Consider the following 20,585-nt stretch of genomic DNA (forward strand, 5'->3'; position numbering starts at 1 on the left):
TTTAAAAGCTGTAGACATATAGGGTCTAATTTTTTTTAGAATCATTTTTAGTATATATTTTTTTTAAATAAAGAATTTTAAATAATTTTATAAAATTTATATATTAGTTTCCTAACTTTTTTGTTAAGTAGTTAGTATGCTCTTCCCATTTTAAGTTTTAATAAATGGTTATGCCAATATACTTGGTTTTGGTTTGGATAATTAATAATTGATATTCTAGCCAATTCCTAAACGTCGATATATATTATTTAATAGTAGGTTCTATAGAGGCCCAAATAGGAATTAAACTGAAACTCCTGAATGAGTTTGAGTCACTAGGTATTCAAGTAGATGATTTAAGCATTAAGCAACAAAACCTTTAAGAGAAGCGTAAAGATAAAATATATAGGATTATTTTTAGTATTTAATATTACGATTAAAGGTACAAATCTTCCGATAAAATACAAGACGATTTCATTATCTATGCTAGCATATAAAAGCTCTCAAGCCTCTTCTAAATTGTTTCTATCGGAAAACATTTCGCTGTTAATTATATTATTATGCTTATTAACAAAACTAGCTTTGGACTTAGCACAGACTGAGTAAGTAAGGGGTCTCCAATACTATTAGTTCTAATTTTTATGTACTGTCCACGTCCAGGTTCTCCCGGGAGTTTCTAATTTTGTGCTGAGCTCTGCCTTAACTATTTACAGTTTTAAAACCACTTTGCCATTCTTTCTGCACCAAATTACATAAGACTCCCCTAAATATATAGATAGGTGTATCCCTGGCTTACACATATTATTGTTTTCTTAAAGATTTTCTCAAATACAATTTCCATTTCATCTTTTTGATCTCTTATATTATTGTCATGCTCCAATTTACTATACTTAACTGAGCAGATGACTTCAAAATTATATCTTAAAATAGTGATAAAAAATAGAGTTGAAATGTAAATTTTATTAGTAAAAGTAGTTTAATAGTTTAATTTATTCTATCAAGGAAGATGCAAAAAAATTAAATTACACCGCTCGAATCATAAAACAGCAAATGAAGTAACATCATAAAAGTTTTATAATACAAACACAAGTTATTTCTAATTACTTTTATTTTAATTAATATGCGTTACTTATTAGTAAATCATTTTTGCTGCGTTGCACTGTGATCTAGTGAATTAATTATAAAAAATTACCGTAATCTTCTCGCATGGAACCCAGGACGTGGGAGTAGAAATATTAAAAACAACCTTCGATTTTATGCAGAAATATTAATTAATTTTTTTTGTTATATGGGTTATGAAGAAAATATATACTTTACTTAAACAGTATGATCGTATGACCTATAATTAACATCTAGAATAAAATATTCAAAAGTAATAATAAATTTGACTGTTAAAACTACTATCTATCTATTACGTAATAACTAGATATAATTTATAAACTAAATCATAATGGATTTTGCACGCATCGCACATTTTGATAGTTCATCTTTTCTAAAAGGGCTGCATATCGAATACTCAAGGATTTTTAGTCAATTATCTGAAATTTACTACGAATGATTTGCTTCTAACCGATTTCAAAACAGTTCGTTATTATTGGTATTAGAGTATATCATTAAGAAATAATTGGCGCGATCGTCAGTTATTGATTGGCTGGTCACGTGTTAAAGAAAAGTGTAGATCACGACTCGAAAAGACAAAAGTTTTAAAAGTCGTATTTGTAATCGTTTTGCAGCTAGCATGTATGTCTCATATACTCCTTTGGAAAGTTCGACTTTGTCTAATAATGACTCACAATTTGGAATAAGATATTAACTAAGGCAACTATCAAGTTTTTTATGAGACTTGAATAGAGTTCTGATATGAAAAACTATATACACGCCTAGGAATAAGTAAATAAAAACTAAAAACACCAAGTACATATTCAAAAAGTACCGCAGTCAGAAAGAAGAATTGCTTAAATGAACGTCCGTATACAGTCGCAGGCAAGTTGAATCAAGATGTAGCAAAAGCAATACCGAGATCATGCTCGTACGACTTTACATAATGCCATCGTGTACCGTTCATGTAAAATATCGATTTTTTCCATCGAAAAATTATTGTCGGCGCTGATCTTTTCTTCCAGTTGGTCAGGCCGGAGACCCCGGTCGTGATACTCAGATATTCGATAAGTTGTGTGCGGAAATATTACCGCAGTCGCGGAATTTAATTTGTATATTTTGCGGTTTATTTTCAGATGGTTTGGTGTTTAACGTGTGACCGAGCTGAGTTTTCCTGTATTAATATGAGAATAAATATTCACAAAAAATGATTATGTAAAGTCAATGACGTTATTTACTTTATGTAAAACTAAACTTCTAATCTCCTTTTGAGTCAAATTGTATCATTAATATGCATATTCTAAAAGCATACGGCAAACCTTTAAAATATCAATGCAAGAATATCCATTTAAACTAATGATTTGTTTTGTCTAAAGAGTGGATAATAATCTTGCTTGTAATAAATGCCCTACCCTCGGAATGCAGTATTTAATAATGATCCGTTATATTGGCAACCCGATAGTTTTATTGAGTACATATATAAATAAGATTATGTTATTTATTGCATAATGGCATTTTGGTATATTAGATATTAAAGTCACCAATTATGTGATTTATTTGCAGAAACTCAAGCGCTATCGTTTTATAAAATTTCGAATTGCAAATACTCATTAGTTTAATATAGAATCTCAACTAGTTTTATAAGGTTTGATTTTATTTTAAAATCGTAATTTTTTCAGGTTTTCGAGGCCCCAACTGTGAGGAAAACGTTGATGACTGTCCCGGCCACCAGTGTCAAAATGGCGCCACGTGCATCGATGGAATTGACAGCTATACCTGTCAATGTCCGTCAACGTATACTGGCAGATATTGTGAACAGGTAAATTATTAGTTGAAGAATATTTCTCTAAAGATTATAGACTTTTAATAAAAATATATTGTTATTTAATCATTAAATGAGGATACCGCTGCCATAGAAAACTATTATCCCATCTTTATAAGCTGTTCATAAAAATCCTCATAAATATAGACTCACTACAAGCACTTACAGACCTTACGAATGATGCGATGCGAGGAATATAATATAGCATTACATCTGCGGTTCGTAGGCTCCAAAAAAACTTTCCACTCCGTAGAATTCTGGTCAATATTTAAGGGACTAAACAACGCAAGAGTAGACTTTCGGTACAAAACTCTCTTAAAAGCTATCAATAAAAATGCCACCATACATGCTAAATAATGCCGCTAGGAAGAGGTGTCAGATAGGATAACGCCATCTCTCCCAAAATTTTCACATTGGCACTAGAAAAATAGAATAATACACTAGAATGTTGAATTGGGAAGAAAAAGGAATAAATATATATAGTATATACCTCAACCATCTTGCGCTTTACAGATGACCTAGCTATAATAGATGGAAGCGGAACTAAGCTCGAACAAATTCTGACTGATCTTTCCCAAGCCGCAAGGCCATAACTACCACAGATAAACTGCGGAAAAACAAAAATTATGTCATTATATAATTTCAAAATAGAACAACGTATAGAACACGTACCAGAATACATTTACCTCGGCCAGCTTACCAAACTATGAAAGTTCAATCAAATTGCCGAGATAACAAGACGGCTTACAGAATATTAAATCACGTACTCAGAGATCAAGAAACACTGATTAGTTTAAAGGAAAGAGTATGGGAAGCTTGTATTCTGCCGGTACTGAGGTACGGATCAGAGACGATGTCACTAACTCAAAAAAGCGCAACCAAGCTCAAAACAACGCAGAGCTATGGAACGGTCTAATCTTGGCCATAGCTCAGGGATTGAATAAGAAACACAGAAATTAGAGGTTATCAACTGAATTACAAAACAAAAATGGAGATGGCCGAACACACCATAAGAAAACCTCTGGAACAGTAGGTAAGCAGACTCATACGATGGCGAAATAGAACATCAAAAAGAGCTATAGGTCATCCGCAGAACAGATGATCATATGACATAAGGGAAACAGTCGGTAAAAATTGGATACATTACACAAAATTGCGCAGGATAAAAAGATTTGGCATAACCTAGAGGAGGCCTATGTCCAGCAGTGAACGATAGAACGCTACAAGAAGAAGAAGAAGAAGAAGAAAGAAATGAGTATAGATTGTTGGTTTAAAGCAAGGAAATTGGAGGTAAGGAGACTTATCTTCAAACTTCTCAATGAAATGAGATACGCAAAATTGAACGATAAGTGAGTTCGCAAAGTAACCACTTCTGCTAATGGTCAAAAGTATACCTCGCTTTGAATGGGTACTTTACACTCTATCCTTGTAATTAATATTAATGTTTCGCAAATAATAACACCATCAATAACTGCCAAAAGGTGGATCGGGCCAATCGGAGATGGCGTACGGCGGAGATGATGTACACTTATGGCCGATGTGGCTACTTCAAAAGATACTGATAGAAAAATATTACTTTTTATTAAAATGTGCAGAAGCTAGCGTTTGGTCGTTGTTCGAAAACGCAGCTATGTCAGTTGCCAGTAACCTATTTATTTATCCACAGTCGCGATGATTTGTCAATGATAATGCCCGTATATCCCAAAAGTCCCAAGATAATCAGGAACTAGTCGTATATTAGCTTCACATACTTTTTTTAAAAGACTTCTGTCAAAATCAACGAAGTTTCACGGCTTGCAAGTGGTTTCGCACACTGCATATAAAGACTGTTCAAAGCGTTTTTTCTTTAAGGTCTCAACTTATTTAAAAAAAAAAATAGCAGTAATTTGTACATCTATTATCATTTGTGCGCCCCTAGCAATACTAGCACCAATAGCGTAAAGTAACCTACGTATAATTATTCCGTGTTAAAAAATTAAATTTTCATTCTGACCCAATCAACAAAAAATATATGTTTAAAAAAGATATTTTTTAATATACATGTAGTCTTCTTGGTTTAAAGAAAAAAATAATAGCACAGTTACATATAGTAACTAGGGACATACTTTCCTAGAGTTTATTTATTCTCTTAGAGTAATTGATGGATCTCCTTAAAATGGTTCCTTTAAACTTGGATTCTTCTCAGAGAGTCCATTCAATTCTTTTATCATATTTAAGTCTTCGCAGTTCAGTTAATTATTCTATTTTTTATTACACTATTTTCAATGTTGTACACGTATTGTTCTTTTCATTTAATGGTAAAATATTATATGTACATATGTTTATAAAATAAATATATTTACCAATAAATTGACCATGCATAAAAATGTTTTTATTTTTTTTCCCGCGGTAATCGCATGTCGGACGAAAAAAAGTCAACAAATCAAATTTGTCCTTAAATAAATGGAGATTATAAAAATAGTTTTTATTTTACAGTGGCGTACATAATATTTTTAAAAAAGATTTAGTTTACATTCCTGTACGGACGTCACTGGTTAAACCTTAAAAAATCTCGTGCATCAAAAAATGGCTGTTGATCCTCAGAGGGAGTGTGCTAAATTTCATAAACATATCTATGTATTGATTTCTGGAAGCTATTTAAGTTATGATTAATAAACGATTTTTTTTCTTAACATTTTAACACCCTGTAGCTCAAAAGATAAGGAGTTTAAGTCATAGCTTTATTAAAACTTTTCATCTTAAAATCACTTAAGGATTATCATCCTTATGGATCAGCATCTTATTCTGTAACACCCTTTATATGGAATGATATGTTAATCGAACTAGATATAGACCAGAAAGAACATAACGAGCCTGAAAAACATTCTAATATATTTTTTGCTTTAGGAGAAGATGTATTTAGAAGATACTCTACTTTATTTTTTTAAAGTAATAATTTATAAGAAACATAGTCAAAGGCCTCAGTAACGTCATAAAAGGAGGCATATGTATCCAAGCCCTCCCCTAACCGTTCATCTTTGTCAAGTATTATAAAATGGTTAACCGTTAATAAATAAGTTGCTTGGACAAGCTCACAAACTATTCTCATGAAATGTTTTTTTTTGCAATCCTGTTTTTTTTTCAAATGTATATTTTAGGATGTCGACGAATGCGCACTTAGACCGTCAGTCTGTCAAAACGGTGCCACTTGTACCAATAGCATCGGAGGATATTCGTGCATTTGCGTCAATGGTTGGACTGGCCCCGATTGCAGCGTGAACATCGACGACTGCGCAGGCGCCGCTTGTTTTAATGGAGCCACTTGCATCGATAGAGTCGGAAGCTTCTATTGCAGATGTACTCCTGGAAAAACTGGTAAGTTAAACTTAAAATATTATTAAATTTTATAGCAAACAAAATAATAAAAACCGTAATATTGTATTTCAAAATTTCACCGATATACTTTTATGACCCCAAAATTGTTTCGGGGACCGGGGGACTAACATATTCGGCAATCGAATTGAAAAAGCGGTCCCATATAATTTTGGGCCCGAAACGTTTAATTGCTCTCGAAAACGCAATCCTAATTGCCATGTTTTGCATAACCTGTAAAAGAATAACTGTATTGGGTGACTCTGAGAATTTCGTTATCTTAAAATGGCTGGCAGTACCCTTTTTTGATTTGATGGGCTCGTCAATTTAATTTGGCTGTATAGTTTGTTTAATTGCTACTTGTTTAAAATCGAATTTTACGGTTATTTAAGTGTCTTTTAAGCAGTGTCGTTTAAAGAAACAATTATTTTTTTATTATATAAATATTACCGCCCAGGCATTATAAATTTTTAGTTCCTGAATCAAAATTGACGGGTCTTAACGATTTTTTAATTGCACCAACATTATCCTGCTTTAATTATAAGATGTACTCACGTCTACTGGTGAGCGTGGAACTGGCTTTAAAATTACACAGCTTTTGGTATAAAATTTACGGTGAAAACGAGGAAGATAGTGGATGGGTTTTCTGAAAGTGAATAATTAATTACTATAGTACTGCCCTTATAAAAAAGTTTAGTTACATAATTAGTTATTAGCTCTTATTCATTGTTTTCTTTTATAGTACTTAATATGCTACTTCAAATGATAATTAAACTTCGAAGGTAAGGACGAAATAATACTTTACTTTCTCTTTAAAAAAAACTAGTGTAAACTAACATAAAAACTGATCTTGGTTGGAGCCAGTCCATATCCGAGGCAAATTTAATCTGGCGGGTTCAAAGAACACGGCACCACACCTCTCGATTGCAATGCCCCAGAGGAACGTGCATAAATATTGTTTAGTTTCTGAATAACAAAATACTCTCGCGGACACTTCAATGCATTTATTTTATCGCCAAACGTGTTTCTTTCAAAGCGCTGTCGATTTGTACAGTCCGTATTGTCCATTTATTTATCCACAAGTTAGTTTATTGCCTTGAATCTTATTTTTCTGTCACCGATAACAAGTGCCTTAGTAAATTATGTCTGCGTCAGTAGGTTTAGGTAAAGATAAAGGGTTTGCTTATCAAATAATGTCAAGGTATTATATAAGACAGATTTAAAGAATATAATATGGTATCCAGTGTGAAAAGGTCATTTATTTTTGCATTCAAAAAATTGAAATTAAGTGAATTTTTTTATTTTAAAACCAACAAAAACAGGGTACTAAAATATATTTTTTTGTACATTAACTTTGTATATTAACTTTCAAATTATTAGTCAGTTTATTTAACTGATGAAAAAAAAATTAAATAAAGACATTCTGCTATTATACTACATATTATAAGAAAATATTTGTTATATTATTTGTCGACCAATGAAACGCTTCAAGTCAATAATAAAATTTGTCCAAATTTGACAGCGTTCCTTTCATTTAATTCATAATTTTTTTGCTGTTTCACTATTTTTACACGATTACTTTTAATCATTTATTCCCTTTCCGCATTTGCTTTTGCATATACCCAAAAATCTAAAAAGTTAAATTCTGGACTTTGTAACAAGATGTTAAATTTTCGATTTAACATCTTGTCCAGTTAAAATTAAATTTCAAGTAAAGTACCGGTCTGAAAATCTTGCTTAAAAATAGTATCTGTGGCAATTTAGAAACAATTAATAATTTAGAGTAGAATCAATTAGTTTTATTCAAAAGAAATGTAAATTCACCATGTAAGTCAAAAGTTCCCTCATATGTTTTTAAAAATACATTTTGAATTATTCCATGAATTATTATTGTTCCTAAAATTACAATCCTCATGAGATCTGTAAATATAGTTTTGTTTACCAAAGAAAATATAAGAATTAAGAAAAATTATTTTAGTTATTTTTTTTAACCATTTTTACATCGACTACCGACTTTTTGACATTATTTTTACGTCTAATCTATTAAAGACAAAATAACGTTACAACATGGTCTTATACAGAAAAATATATATAGTTGCGTTTATATATAATTTTTTCTTGATTAATTGTATACCATTTTATTGTATTTTTAGCCTTGAAAAAAACGTAAATATGACGTCAAAACTTCTACTGCAATCTAAAAAAAATTCGATTTATTGTTTTATTTTATTTCACTATCAAGAAACAGGATTTTTTGAGCCTTTTAATTTTTTGAAAATTGTAGAAAACTAGTTTTAACAGGTTTGGATTAAAAATATTTGGTGCAAGCCTAAGTAATTTAGATAAATATAAAAATTAAAACATAAAAAAAACAAATAAACAAAATTTGAAGTTTTTTAGCCAGGTAATGTTAAATTTATTTTTAATTCAATTTATCACTAAGTTTATTCATTTATAATAAAAAATATTAATATATATATAACCTAAATTTGATTTTCAAACACTTACAATGAGTACGACGGATTCTAGAGGAATTAAAGGCCTTATTTATTTATTTATTTATTTATTTATTGACTTGACTTAATTAAGAAATATGCTTAACGCTGACATTAAAATATTTATTATATAATATCAGATACCTATATAGATAATTGGAACTTATTGATGACTAATTTAATAATTAACTATTTTTTAGAATAAGAAAGATTTAGATTACATTTAAATACTAGATGATAAAGATTATCCACAATAGTATAAGAGGCTTTCTCTAACTCCTATTTTATTTAAATGACTTGGAGAGTATCCATTATTTAATGTTATTTAACTTATATTGGCAATTAATTCTCCTGGAAAATCAGATGTGTCACCTCAAAAAATTTTTAAATTGATATATTATTTATTTTAATTCTTCTAAGCATATTCTTTATTCTGTATAAACAGAATTGTTGAAACCACTATCAAAAAGTATGTTATAAATGTGTTTATTGAAAAGAAATACCAATATGGATTCTGAAAAAATAAAAATATCCTTATTGCTACTGTAAACTTATATACACATTAACAAAAAAATTTTGATAAATACTTAATTTGTTATAGCTGCATTTATAAATCCAAGAAAAGTATTTTGTCTAAATTAGAATTCATGCACATAAAAACTTACTTTTTTACATAAGTTGATAAAAACTTATTTATTTAATGGAACACATTATATATTAAAAATATCGTAACTCTACTACTCCAAGCTCCCATTCTTGGACCACTTTTGTATTCTATTTACGTACATAGTCTATTGCTTAGCGATGTACGGTGGAAAAAAATCACTAAAGAACTTTAAATTTTAATAAATTAGAATCGCAAAAATTTTATAATTGGCTATTGAAAAACAATATTAAATTAAAATCACAAAAGTGTCAAAGACCATTTGCATTTTTTTCTTTTAGTTGAGACCTATAGTGCCCAATCAGCTATTAATTTATTAATAATTTCTTAAAAAACACCCTGTAAAAAGATTAAATTATACGTTCTAGTTTATCGCTTTTCTTGTAATTAAATCTACTACTAGCAAAATGTGATTAGAGTTTGTCCATGTTTATTATGTGTATATTACGTCCTAGAGCATTAAAAATGTACCATAAAGTATTTTCTATCTTAACCATAATTACTAAAACTGTACAGAGCCGTAAAGAAACTGATCCCGTTAGACGCTTTTATAACAAAATCATTAACTGAATAGATGAAAAAAGTGAAATAGGCTAACGTGAATTCTCCTTAAAATTAAGCATTTAAATGTCTCGGAAAATACCTTCTGCTTATTAGACCTTAAACGAGACCATTAGGATTATAATAGGCAAATTAGTTTTTTATGGTAATATTTTATTGATTTCGAAATGGCATCGCTTGGAACGATCTTTTGTTGCCTTAATATCAATTATTTAAGCGTTTAAATCTATCTTTTTTATACGCCCATTGCCTGTACTTAACAATATTTTATTTAATAGGTCTTCTTTGCCATTTGGACGACGCTTGTACAAGTAACCCTTGCCATGCCGACGCTATCTGTGATACTAGCCCAATTAATGGATCCTACACTTGCAGTTGCGCTTCCGGGTATAAGGGAATCGACTGTTCCGAAGATATTGATGAATGTGAACAAGGTAAGAAAATTTTCCCCATATGAATGTCTGCCGCCTATTTGTAATATAAAGAAATAAAAATTCGCTCCTAGCTAGAGGCGTACCTTTCATCAAATACCCGTAAGTTGTATGAACGCTCGGAGCGACAAGAATTTGCATATCCCATTGATTTTCAATATCTATCGACCCGCCTTCGTATCTATCGGTGAAAAATGTCGGCAAGAGGACTCTTAATTGCCCTCAAGTGTCGGTGTCACTAATAATAGTCCGTTTGAAAGATCCGCCAGCTAGAATGAAATTGATTCGTATGAGCCTTATCAATTTGACCGATCCCAAGCGTTTTATTGAACGTCGACTTCTCACATTATAAGTTTTCATTTAGCATTTTCATATTAGTATTTAATATTTAATTATTGTTTGTATACAATAGCTTTGACTCTAAAAAATTAAATTATGCATGGTACATATAATTTTTTTAAACAAGCATGTTTTACGTAGAGAGTTACTTCGAAATTTTATTAGGATGTTTTTATGGAGGCATCATAATTTAAAAGGGAACTATTTTTTGATGAAATTAAAATAAAAATCCGATTATTCGTGCCCAGGTTAGCGAATTATCCATGTTATGATTTCCCATTACTCAAATTGCATTTTTGAGTTTCAATCGAAATAGCGTCACCGTAAATCACTCGAACTAAACTCTCTATGCCCTGCGAGGAACACACAGGATGCAATATCAAGAGCACCAGTGCTCGGGGAACCCCTGAAAATCAATTTTTGCACATTACACCAAATCCGTGAGAATTGGTTACGCGCTAGAGACAATTCGCCTACACTGCTATATTTTTAATAATTTTTTTTTGTTTTCAAAACAGCAAAAACCACTGTTAAACACAAATGTTTTATCGATTAATCAAAAGCTACAAATTTTAATCGAAAGTGAAAAGGGCAAAACTGTCGCGTCATTATCACAAACTTATAGAGTTGACAAGCAAACAATACGGGATTCCAATAAAAATAAAGTGAAACTAGAAAATGTCATATCTTAGTCTGACTCTTTTAAGAGCATATCTGCACGTAAATCATTAAAAGGATAAATTTTTCAACAACTCGAAGAAGTACTTTCCAAGTGGTTTCTGCAGAAAAGATAGGAGGGCGTACCAATCTTTGGACAAATGTATACTAGGAAAGCAGAGATTTTTCACGAAGACTTAAAAATCAAAGAACCTTTCAGTGCCTCCAGTGGTTGATTGCATCGATTCAAAAAACTTCACGGAATTCGTGAGCTTGCCATTTAAGACGAAAAGCTTAGTGTCGATGGTGGAATTTTTCTATGAGCTGGAAGCCATAATTACAGAAAAAAAGTAAAGCTGTAGTGCTTATAGTATTGTATAGCTAGTAAGTGCTGTCATTGAAATGTCAAATAATCCTCGCCTATATAAAAACATCAAAGCCGCATAATTTCCCAGCTCACTATCATAATCACCAAGATGCCTGGATAACTTGTGTCATTTTCCAAGATTGATTCCATAAAAAGTTTATTTCGAAAGTAAAGTTTTATTTCTAAAAGGATAAATTGCCACAAAAGGCCCTTCTTTTAAATAACGCGCGTTCTCATCCCAGTGAGGCAGTTTTAAGATCTGATGATGGAAACTTCCTTGTTTTTTTTTCCACCCAATGTTACATCAATTGCTCAATCAATAAATCAATGGGTGTTATTGAGATAATCAAACGGCTCTACCGAAGAGATCTTATCAAATGATGGTGAAGTTGAACTGACGTTTTGGACATTTTTACAGTTGCAATTGCATGGACTGGAAAGAGATAACTTACAAAAAAACTTTTTAAAAAATAATGATGCCAGAGAAAGATGAAAGTGTTATATAACCTGATGATGATGATGATGACTGAAACTACCATAGTTGAACTTACTACATTAGTGCGCAACGCCGATGAGTTTAAAGACATTGATGAAACCAAGGTTGAGAGGCGAACAGAGTGTAACGAACATGAGCCAGGTTATCAGCTCCTCAGCAACGACGATATTGTCGAACAACTTAGTCAGCTAGAATCATCCCGGTACGTCACCATCTGAAAGAAGAAAACTGTGCGGCGGTATCAGTTAAAATAGTAACTAACCAGGAAGCCAAGGAAGCTACCGACGTTCTACTAGACTAGTTGGAGTAACGAGAAACTTGGGACATTGTAGACGTTTTAGACTTGTACAGAATACGCCAGAAGATTTAATATATTTAATATATTAATATATAAGACTTTTAACACAGGCCAAAGTGACTAAATTTGTTTTCAACTTATTTGCATTTGTCACTTTCTTTTTCTGTTATTTTTTATGGTAAAAATATAAGAAATAAATGTTGAGAATATCCGAGCCACGTTCGATCCCATTGATCATGGATAATCAGGGTTCTGAAGATTTAAGGATTTTCATTAAGAAAATAATATATTTCTTTTTGCTTCAGAAAATATAAAGCGGTGTGTCACATCCAATTAAGTTATGCATAAAATGTCCAAGTAATTTTTCAAGCATGTTAAAAGTTATTTAAGATATGAGTGCAAGTATATTTTCAAATATGAGAAATCTTTAGCGTAAAATATGATTTTTTATTCTTATATAGGAGGGTTTTGGTTACGAAAATGTTTTGAATAAAGTTAAAAATTAACAAATATTAATCTCATATTTGGGATCTTTAGACTTGGTATTTTAATTTCTTTGCATTCTAATTTTTGATTTTAATTTGGATACTGGTTCTAGGATAAAAAATTGATCAATCACACAATTTATATAATAATGGCTTGGACAAATTTAAAAAAAATATATAAAACCTAATTAATGTTATCAAAATTGTGAATTCTGACATAAAAAATATTTGTAGTGAAAGAATATTATGTTAACAAAAAGAAAATGTTCTAAATGTAAAGAAACAAAACACGATTCAACGCACAGATTAAAAACAAAAATTAAAGTATAGGCTTAGTTAAATTACAGGGTAGGGTTAAGTAGGTTTTTTATATGACTGGCTCAAAGATATAATTTTTTAATACTTTTATAGTAGACTTTGTAAGAGCAGAGCACTTTTAGGTTTAAATAATACACTTTCTGTAATATACAGTATAATATACATACCATGATTTATGATCCTTTTTAATTCTACTTAACTTGCTGATAGAATTCGCAAAAAAACAAGACTGAAATGCAATTTCTGGTTTCGTCACATAGCTAGAGTAGATCTAATGATCGATTTGATCACATCAATCAGATAATCTCTTAACAGGTATTAATTTAGGAATATTGGAGAGAATATGCATAAAATTTAAAACAACGTTGCCAACATGTTTAAAATTTCAAGGAAGTGTTATTTACTTTGATGTTTTTAATATCTTTTATTAAAATATTTTAGTTATTTTTGCAAAAAATTAGATTATATGTTAAATTATATTAGGAATGATCAATTTTTACGATCTTAAAATTCTGTCATTTTCTTTAATAAATAAATAGCGTTTTTAATTTTTATTCGAGAAAGTTAAAGTTGGCAAAAAGGGACGATTCACAGCAAATTATTTATTTCTAAAATGTTTATATGTATGTCTTAATACCATAGGAGTAAGAAGTAATAAATGGGTAAATTATGTTTTTATCTTTACTTCTCATAGGAAATAAAAATAAAAATATTTTGTCAATTAGATTCAGTATTGTTTAGCTAACCAAACTTACCGAATGTTCAGTTGGCTTGGGATATTAATCATTCACCCTCATAACAAAATTTGTTTGTTTAAATAATTGAAAATAATAAAATGCCCATGAATGTTCATCAAATGTATGCGCAAAATTATTAATTTGTTTGTATTTGTGACCAGTCATATTTATAAAATATCTAGCGCCCATCTAACTACTAAGTGTACTACTAAACTAGAATATAAAACTACTACTAAACACAACGAATCTGTAAGGAATTAAAAGGGGCGAATAGAAGTTATCTATCTAGAACACATAGTATGCCAATAATGCCAAGTTAAACCACCTTCATTTGAAGATTTAAAATTTGGAAACTCACCTTTTGATAATCAAAATCATCTATATCTAAAGTACATGTTACAAAATATAATAGTAAATTAATTTAAGATTTAAATTAGGTAAAGAGCCATGTAATTAAGAACTAATGGTAAACTTGGGTTCCCACGTGCGTAAATATAGCAAATATTACTAAATATCTGAACTGATATCTGTAACAAAAACTTATGTATCAGTACAAAATACCTTACCATACTTACATAACTAGTTTAGTCAAGAAACTACAACCACGTCTAAGATGTTCTCTATAAATGATGTTAATCTTTTCCATCCGGTCATTATAACGGGACTCGAAAAAAAGGACAATCTTAGAAATAATAAACACCTTATTAGATACTATATTTATAGCAAATTATTTCTGGCAGTTGGCCGAGGCATAAAAAATCAAATCAAAAGTGAGAGGCCCATATGAATATTAATTGATGCGAAATTGTCGAGAAAACCAGACGCTATTTTGGCTTGCATAATGTCGAGTTCATTTGCATTAACCGGTGTTTAATTATTTTGTCGTTAAATGTGTTTTTTTGACGTCTGATCGTAATAATAAGTGAAGAAGAAAAAAAATCCATAAATCACTTAACTATTATCTTAATAATAACTCATACATTAATTGATTTATTTATCACATCAGTCGAAAGAATTAGACGGAAAGTAATAGCTTCCATCTTAATCTTGATAATTGTCCGAAAGCCTAATAACCCGCCTACGTCTTTACTTATAGAATATCATTTATATTATGTAAATACGTCATAATACTAATATATTTTATCTGAAGTAAAGGAGAGCGCCTCTTCACAAATTTACATAACCTTCCGTAAGGTGCTTCACATTCGTGGGAAATGTATCACATCTCTCTTATGGCCCCTTTCACTCAAGCCAATTATTGTTCGATTGCTAATTAGCAATTAACTGATCGACCTGTGACATCTTCAGGGTCAATTATTGTAACTACCATCAGACGTTTTTCACCGCAGTTGCTGATAGCGGTGTTCTTTGAACCATTCATTTATTGATTTCGTAATTAAATTTTGTGCGATTCGTTAATCATATATTTTTTAATGCATTAAATTGACGTTTAAAAGATTATCATTGAGAGGTTTTAAATCTACATTTTGCATTATTCAAATAGAGTGGATATGAGATCATAAATATACTTAATTTTTTTTAAGGATTTACATATTTTTATGTACATAATCCATATTTGGAAAAAACAAAACAGGAATTTTTCTTAAATTATGAAATAAAAGGCTCTTAAGATATTTAATGTTCAAGACTAAATCCTATGGAGAAAAATTATTGTCAACTCATTTTAAGTTTTAATTCTGAGTGATTCATTTGTTTCGGATATTATCAACATTTCAACTAGATATAATTTTAACGTATGTTAAAAAATTAAAAAAAAAATTAATCAGTTTATTAATTTATGCAGTAGAAGAACTTTAACTGGGATAAATTTGTAAAAAGAACTACTAAAAATTCAATTAAAAAAATATTTTTTACAAACAGTTGTCCGAAACAAACGATTGATGTCACCTACAACTTTGCTGATTCAAATTCAATATATGACTTGCAATACAAAAGACCCAAAAAACGTTTTGAATCAGTATTGGGCTGTTGTAATAAAATAAATAAATAAATAAATGAGATTTTTTTTTTCTTAAGAGACTATTTCTTTCGTACTGCAGGAGGTGTATTATTATAGTAGAATCCGTCGAACTTAAGTTGTGTCATCCTAAACCGATAACTTTGTAGTAGAGTAGCAGTTTCTACTTAGCAGAGCAGTAGAAAATAATATAAAATTAAGAAAGATTGTTATTTTCCTTAGTACAAAACATAACCGATGATAACAATTACAATATCCGAAATGCATAATACGCCTGCTTAAAGATGTTTTGATTTTATTGTGGGAAGAACGGCAACCTTGCCTAGCTTATATAAAGTTATTTTATGATTTCTATATGACCGATTTTTATTAAGTAAAAAAACTTTAAGGTAAAATGAAGAGCACACAGTCTTCCTCCACTCGTTTATTCTACATATAGCTTAAAATCCCCAGCATATTTCGGACACGGCAGTGTCCATCATCAGGGGGATACTAAAGGGAATTGATCGTGAGCAAAGAAATAAGATACAAAAAAAAAGACACAGAATAGATTTTAAAAATAATATAAGTCGCATTTACTAAACTCAAACCTAGGTGACATCTATGTTGAGAAGTCCAAAAAGTATCAAGGTTTGAGTTTAATATTTTCGATAACACACTATTTAGGCCATTACATCAGTTTGGGAATTATTGTGTTAAAACTGCTTTTATAATAATTATTCTCATCTTTTATCGATTTACAGTCTCTGAAACTTCCCTTATTCCAACCAAATAATTTCTCCACTATATATGAAAATCAGTTCTCTCAAATGGCACTACTTCGACATATCAATTAATCTTTGTCAACAATAGACTTTAAAAAAAAAAATTATTGACATAAACTCATGCCGTGGTGTGACTTTTAAACATTTGTAAATGCAACTTATATTAATTTTAAAATGTTTTAGGTGTATTTTTTCGGTTACTTGTTTGTTTGTTCACGGCGAATTCCTTTTAGTATTCACTAAAGATGATGATGTACACTACTGTGTCCGAAATATGTTGAGAATTTGAATTTTTAAACGAGTGGAGAGAGACTGTGTGCTTCTCATTTTACCTTTACTTAGGACTGCAGTATGTATGGACTATTACTTTACTAAAGAAAACGTTGTTTTTTCCTTAATATATTCACAAATTTTTGTAGTCTATTTAAAAATAGAGATATCAAAAACTATAGAGAGTCTTTTGGTTTCGGTATAACTCTTCAGTATTCTTAAACTCTCAGTATTATTTAGTTACCCATTGAACTCTTCAGTATGTTTTTAAATAATATTTCATAAATTCTTTCTTAAATTCTTTTAATAAATAGATTAAATTCTTTCTATATCCTGTATGTTTATTTGGTCAGTGTAAACAAACTTAAATACTAATATTTTAGTTTTAGTAATGTTTAGAGATAGGAGATTATAATCAGATCATTACTTAAAACCTCATTATTTATATGAGTCCGTAAAATGGTACTGTCATCTTCAAAAATTGTGAAAACCTTTTATATCAAAAGATGCAAGGATTATTATAAAGATTATTATAAAGAAAAAAATTAGGTAGGGACAAGCATGGAACCCTGGGCAACTCCTGTGGGCTTACAACAGATAAGTAATCCATTGACCTGATAATTTGTTGCTGAGTTCGCTCTTAGTTAATTAATAATACTCCAATTTTCCTTGGATTTATTGTCTGGCATGTCCAATCTGAGCCCATAATAATCTTTCTCTCGGCCCTTCTTAGAACTTGCCTATGAATTCTTTTATACACATAATAAATGTGGAAACACGGATCAGTTGCAAATTTTATCAAGGTATTTAGACATCTCAGATATAGAGTCATCAAAATCTATAGAATCTTTTGGATTTGGATTGTATTTTAAACCAACACCAAATAAAAATCAATACCTCATAAAAAATAGCACATAATGTGACCAGAACTTCTATTAAAAACTCTTCAATATGTTTTTAAAATATTTCAAAAGTGCTAAACTAGGAAATTTAGGTTTTTTCTTTTTTTATATTTAATTTTATCCTATACTAAAATAATTTAATCCAATTATACCTATGTTCATACTGTATAATTTATTTGTCTGTAAATCAAGAACTTTGGCGCTTTAACAGCTGCTAAGTTAATGCTTATGCACCTCAGCTTGTTATCAAGACCAGCTCTAATTTTATAAGAAAACTCGTTCTTTTCGAACTTTTCGGCATTTTTCACTAAACAATTTCTATTTACTGAGTATTTATTTTATCTGATAGATCTTCCTCGGTCCTTCTTAAACATACTTGCAGTTTTAGAGCTTTTATGGCTTCTATAATCTCATGATCTCTTATTAGATCTAGCCAATGCAACTTTTATATTCCAGCTTATTTAATAAGAACTGCTTGAACTTTGCAAAAAGTCTATCTTCAATTAAAGATGGCTATACGTTGTGCTTTGGATAACTGTCAATCTTGGAGGTACGTCTATATATATCCGCCCAAGTTACTCTACGTCGTCTGGCTTATAACTCTTTAAGTAGTTTTCATATAATTGAGCAATCTACTTCTAATGCCCTTTGCACTTTTGAGATTACTCCTGGTACTCGCTTTTTGGCACAGCCTTTAAAGCATTAGTTTAATAGTTTGCACATTCTCAACTTGGTGGAAACAGCCAAAAATCACGAACTGCTATGGCAGGACTATACTGTATCTGAAATTGTATAAAACATACTGTTTTATAAATTTTTCAAAGCATTCAAAGTATTGCATTCCACAATCTTTTCATAATTTGCAAAGGATAATCTTTCTTGATTGTCTAAACTTTAAACCATACTCATGGTGCATAAGACCCCATGATTAAAGTTTGCACTCTCAAGGGCCGTCTAGAGTGTTGGTCGCTAGCAACACATATTCGACTATCTTTGAACCCTTATATTTTTTTATTAAATAGACAAAGATCACGGCAGCTATATCATATCGACTATGCTGTGGCTGAAGCTCTATAATACCTACTGTTCTATGAAATATTTCTGCACGAAGTTCAGTGCATGCAAAGTATTGCGTTTCACAATCTTTTCGTAATTTGCAAAGCATAATCTTTCTTGATTGTCTAAACTTTGAGAGCATACTCATGGTGCATAAGACCCCGTGATTAAAGTTTTTGCTCTTAACACCGTTTAGAGTGTTGATCATTATCAACAGATCTACGGCTATGTTTGGACCCTGTATACTCCTTTCTTGAACAGTCAAAGATCATCAGGACTATCGTGTGGCTGAAGCTCTGTAATACTTACTGCCTTACAAAATATTTCTGCACGAAGTTCGGTACATGTTATTTGGTGCAATCTCTTCATCACTTACAGAAGATCTTTATTGATTATCTGGGCATACTCATTATGTACTTTGATTAATGCATCTTTGGTTTCATTAAAAAGTAACACGATGTCGCGAAAACCGCATCTTTCTATTTCTTTTTATAACCGAGAAATCTCATAAAACCTACGAGAATGGGACACTTTGTACAAGACTCCTTTAATTAATGCTTCTGCTTCCGAGGGCCATCCAGAGTATTGGTCGCTATCATCAAATGTACCGCTATCTTTGAACCCTTTATACCCTTTTATTTGTGCATTGTCAATATAGTTGTGACCAAATGCTATTTTTATCTCCTTAAGGTTAAAGCAAAATCGTATTCAATATTTCTCAAATCACTACCGGAAAAAAAAACAATAAGACACTATATTCTATTTATTTACCAATAAAAATAATTGTAAACTAATAAAAATGTAATTTCCCCGAGCTTAATTACTAATCTTTTATAACCAATGGCTTCGTTAGTTATTACATCAGAACATCATCTTTTTAAAATTTCTTAGACAACTTAATACTCAATAGCCACTAATGTACGAGCAAACTGAACTAAGTAATAACAACTCAATTTTCATATATAGAATTTTTTAATTTAGACCAATTAGTATCCAGCTGTTTTAAGTATAAGAGAAACTGCCTCGCATGAAAAGCGGGCCTGTTATTAGTACAACAAAGGAGTTTATTGAAGAGGCCCTGTTAAATTTAACTGTTAGCAAATGTTTGCAACAATTGAGGTCATAATAACTAAATAAATTGCATGCTTCTTTTTTAAATAATTGTATATTTCAGCAAATTTTTTAATGTGCCTACGTTTAAGAGCAATAAACACTGTTGTTTAGTGCCTAGGATCGGTGGTAACAATGCGAAATAAATAACTTTTACTACCACACTTATGTGAGCCAAAAGTAGTATAAGCAAATATGATAAATCATAAATCAATGAAATCCTACTTTGACCAACATTTCGAAGAAGTAGTAAAATCAAATGGTTGTTCTTGGCTTATATACGATATTTTGTTTGCTTCAAGTTATACCAGAAAATCACAAGGGTTTATTGGCCTCTGGTCGTGAACCAGTTCTAAGAGTAATTCGTTATGCAAAGTGTTGAGAATTATCGACCTTAACCAAAAGTA

The 20,585-nt window shown here is 30.6% G+C and overlaps 1 protein-coding gene across 1 annotated transcript in view; it reads left to right on the forward strand.

The window, feature by feature from the left end:
- The window catches only part of LOC126733841 (neurogenic locus Notch protein), a 143,232-nt gene that overhangs the window by 91,439 nt on the left and 31,208 nt on the right, over positions 1–20,585 (forward strand). Inside the window, exons 6-8 of the mRNA XM_050437253.1 lie at positions 2,757–2,896; positions 6,037–6,253; positions 10,249–10,404. Coding sequence (XP_050293210.1) covers positions 2,757–2,896; positions 6,037–6,253; positions 10,249–10,404 — 513 coding nt within the window. The remainder of the gene's footprint in view (positions 1–2,756; positions 2,897–6,036; positions 6,254–10,248; positions 10,405–20,585) is intronic.

This window comes from Anthonomus grandis, chromosome 3, assembly GCF_022605725.1.
Source record: "Anthonomus grandis grandis chromosome 3, icAntGran1.3, whole genome shotgun sequence".
Classification (NCBI taxonomy): domain Eukaryota; kingdom Metazoa; phylum Arthropoda; class Insecta; order Coleoptera; family Curculionidae; genus Anthonomus; species Anthonomus grandis.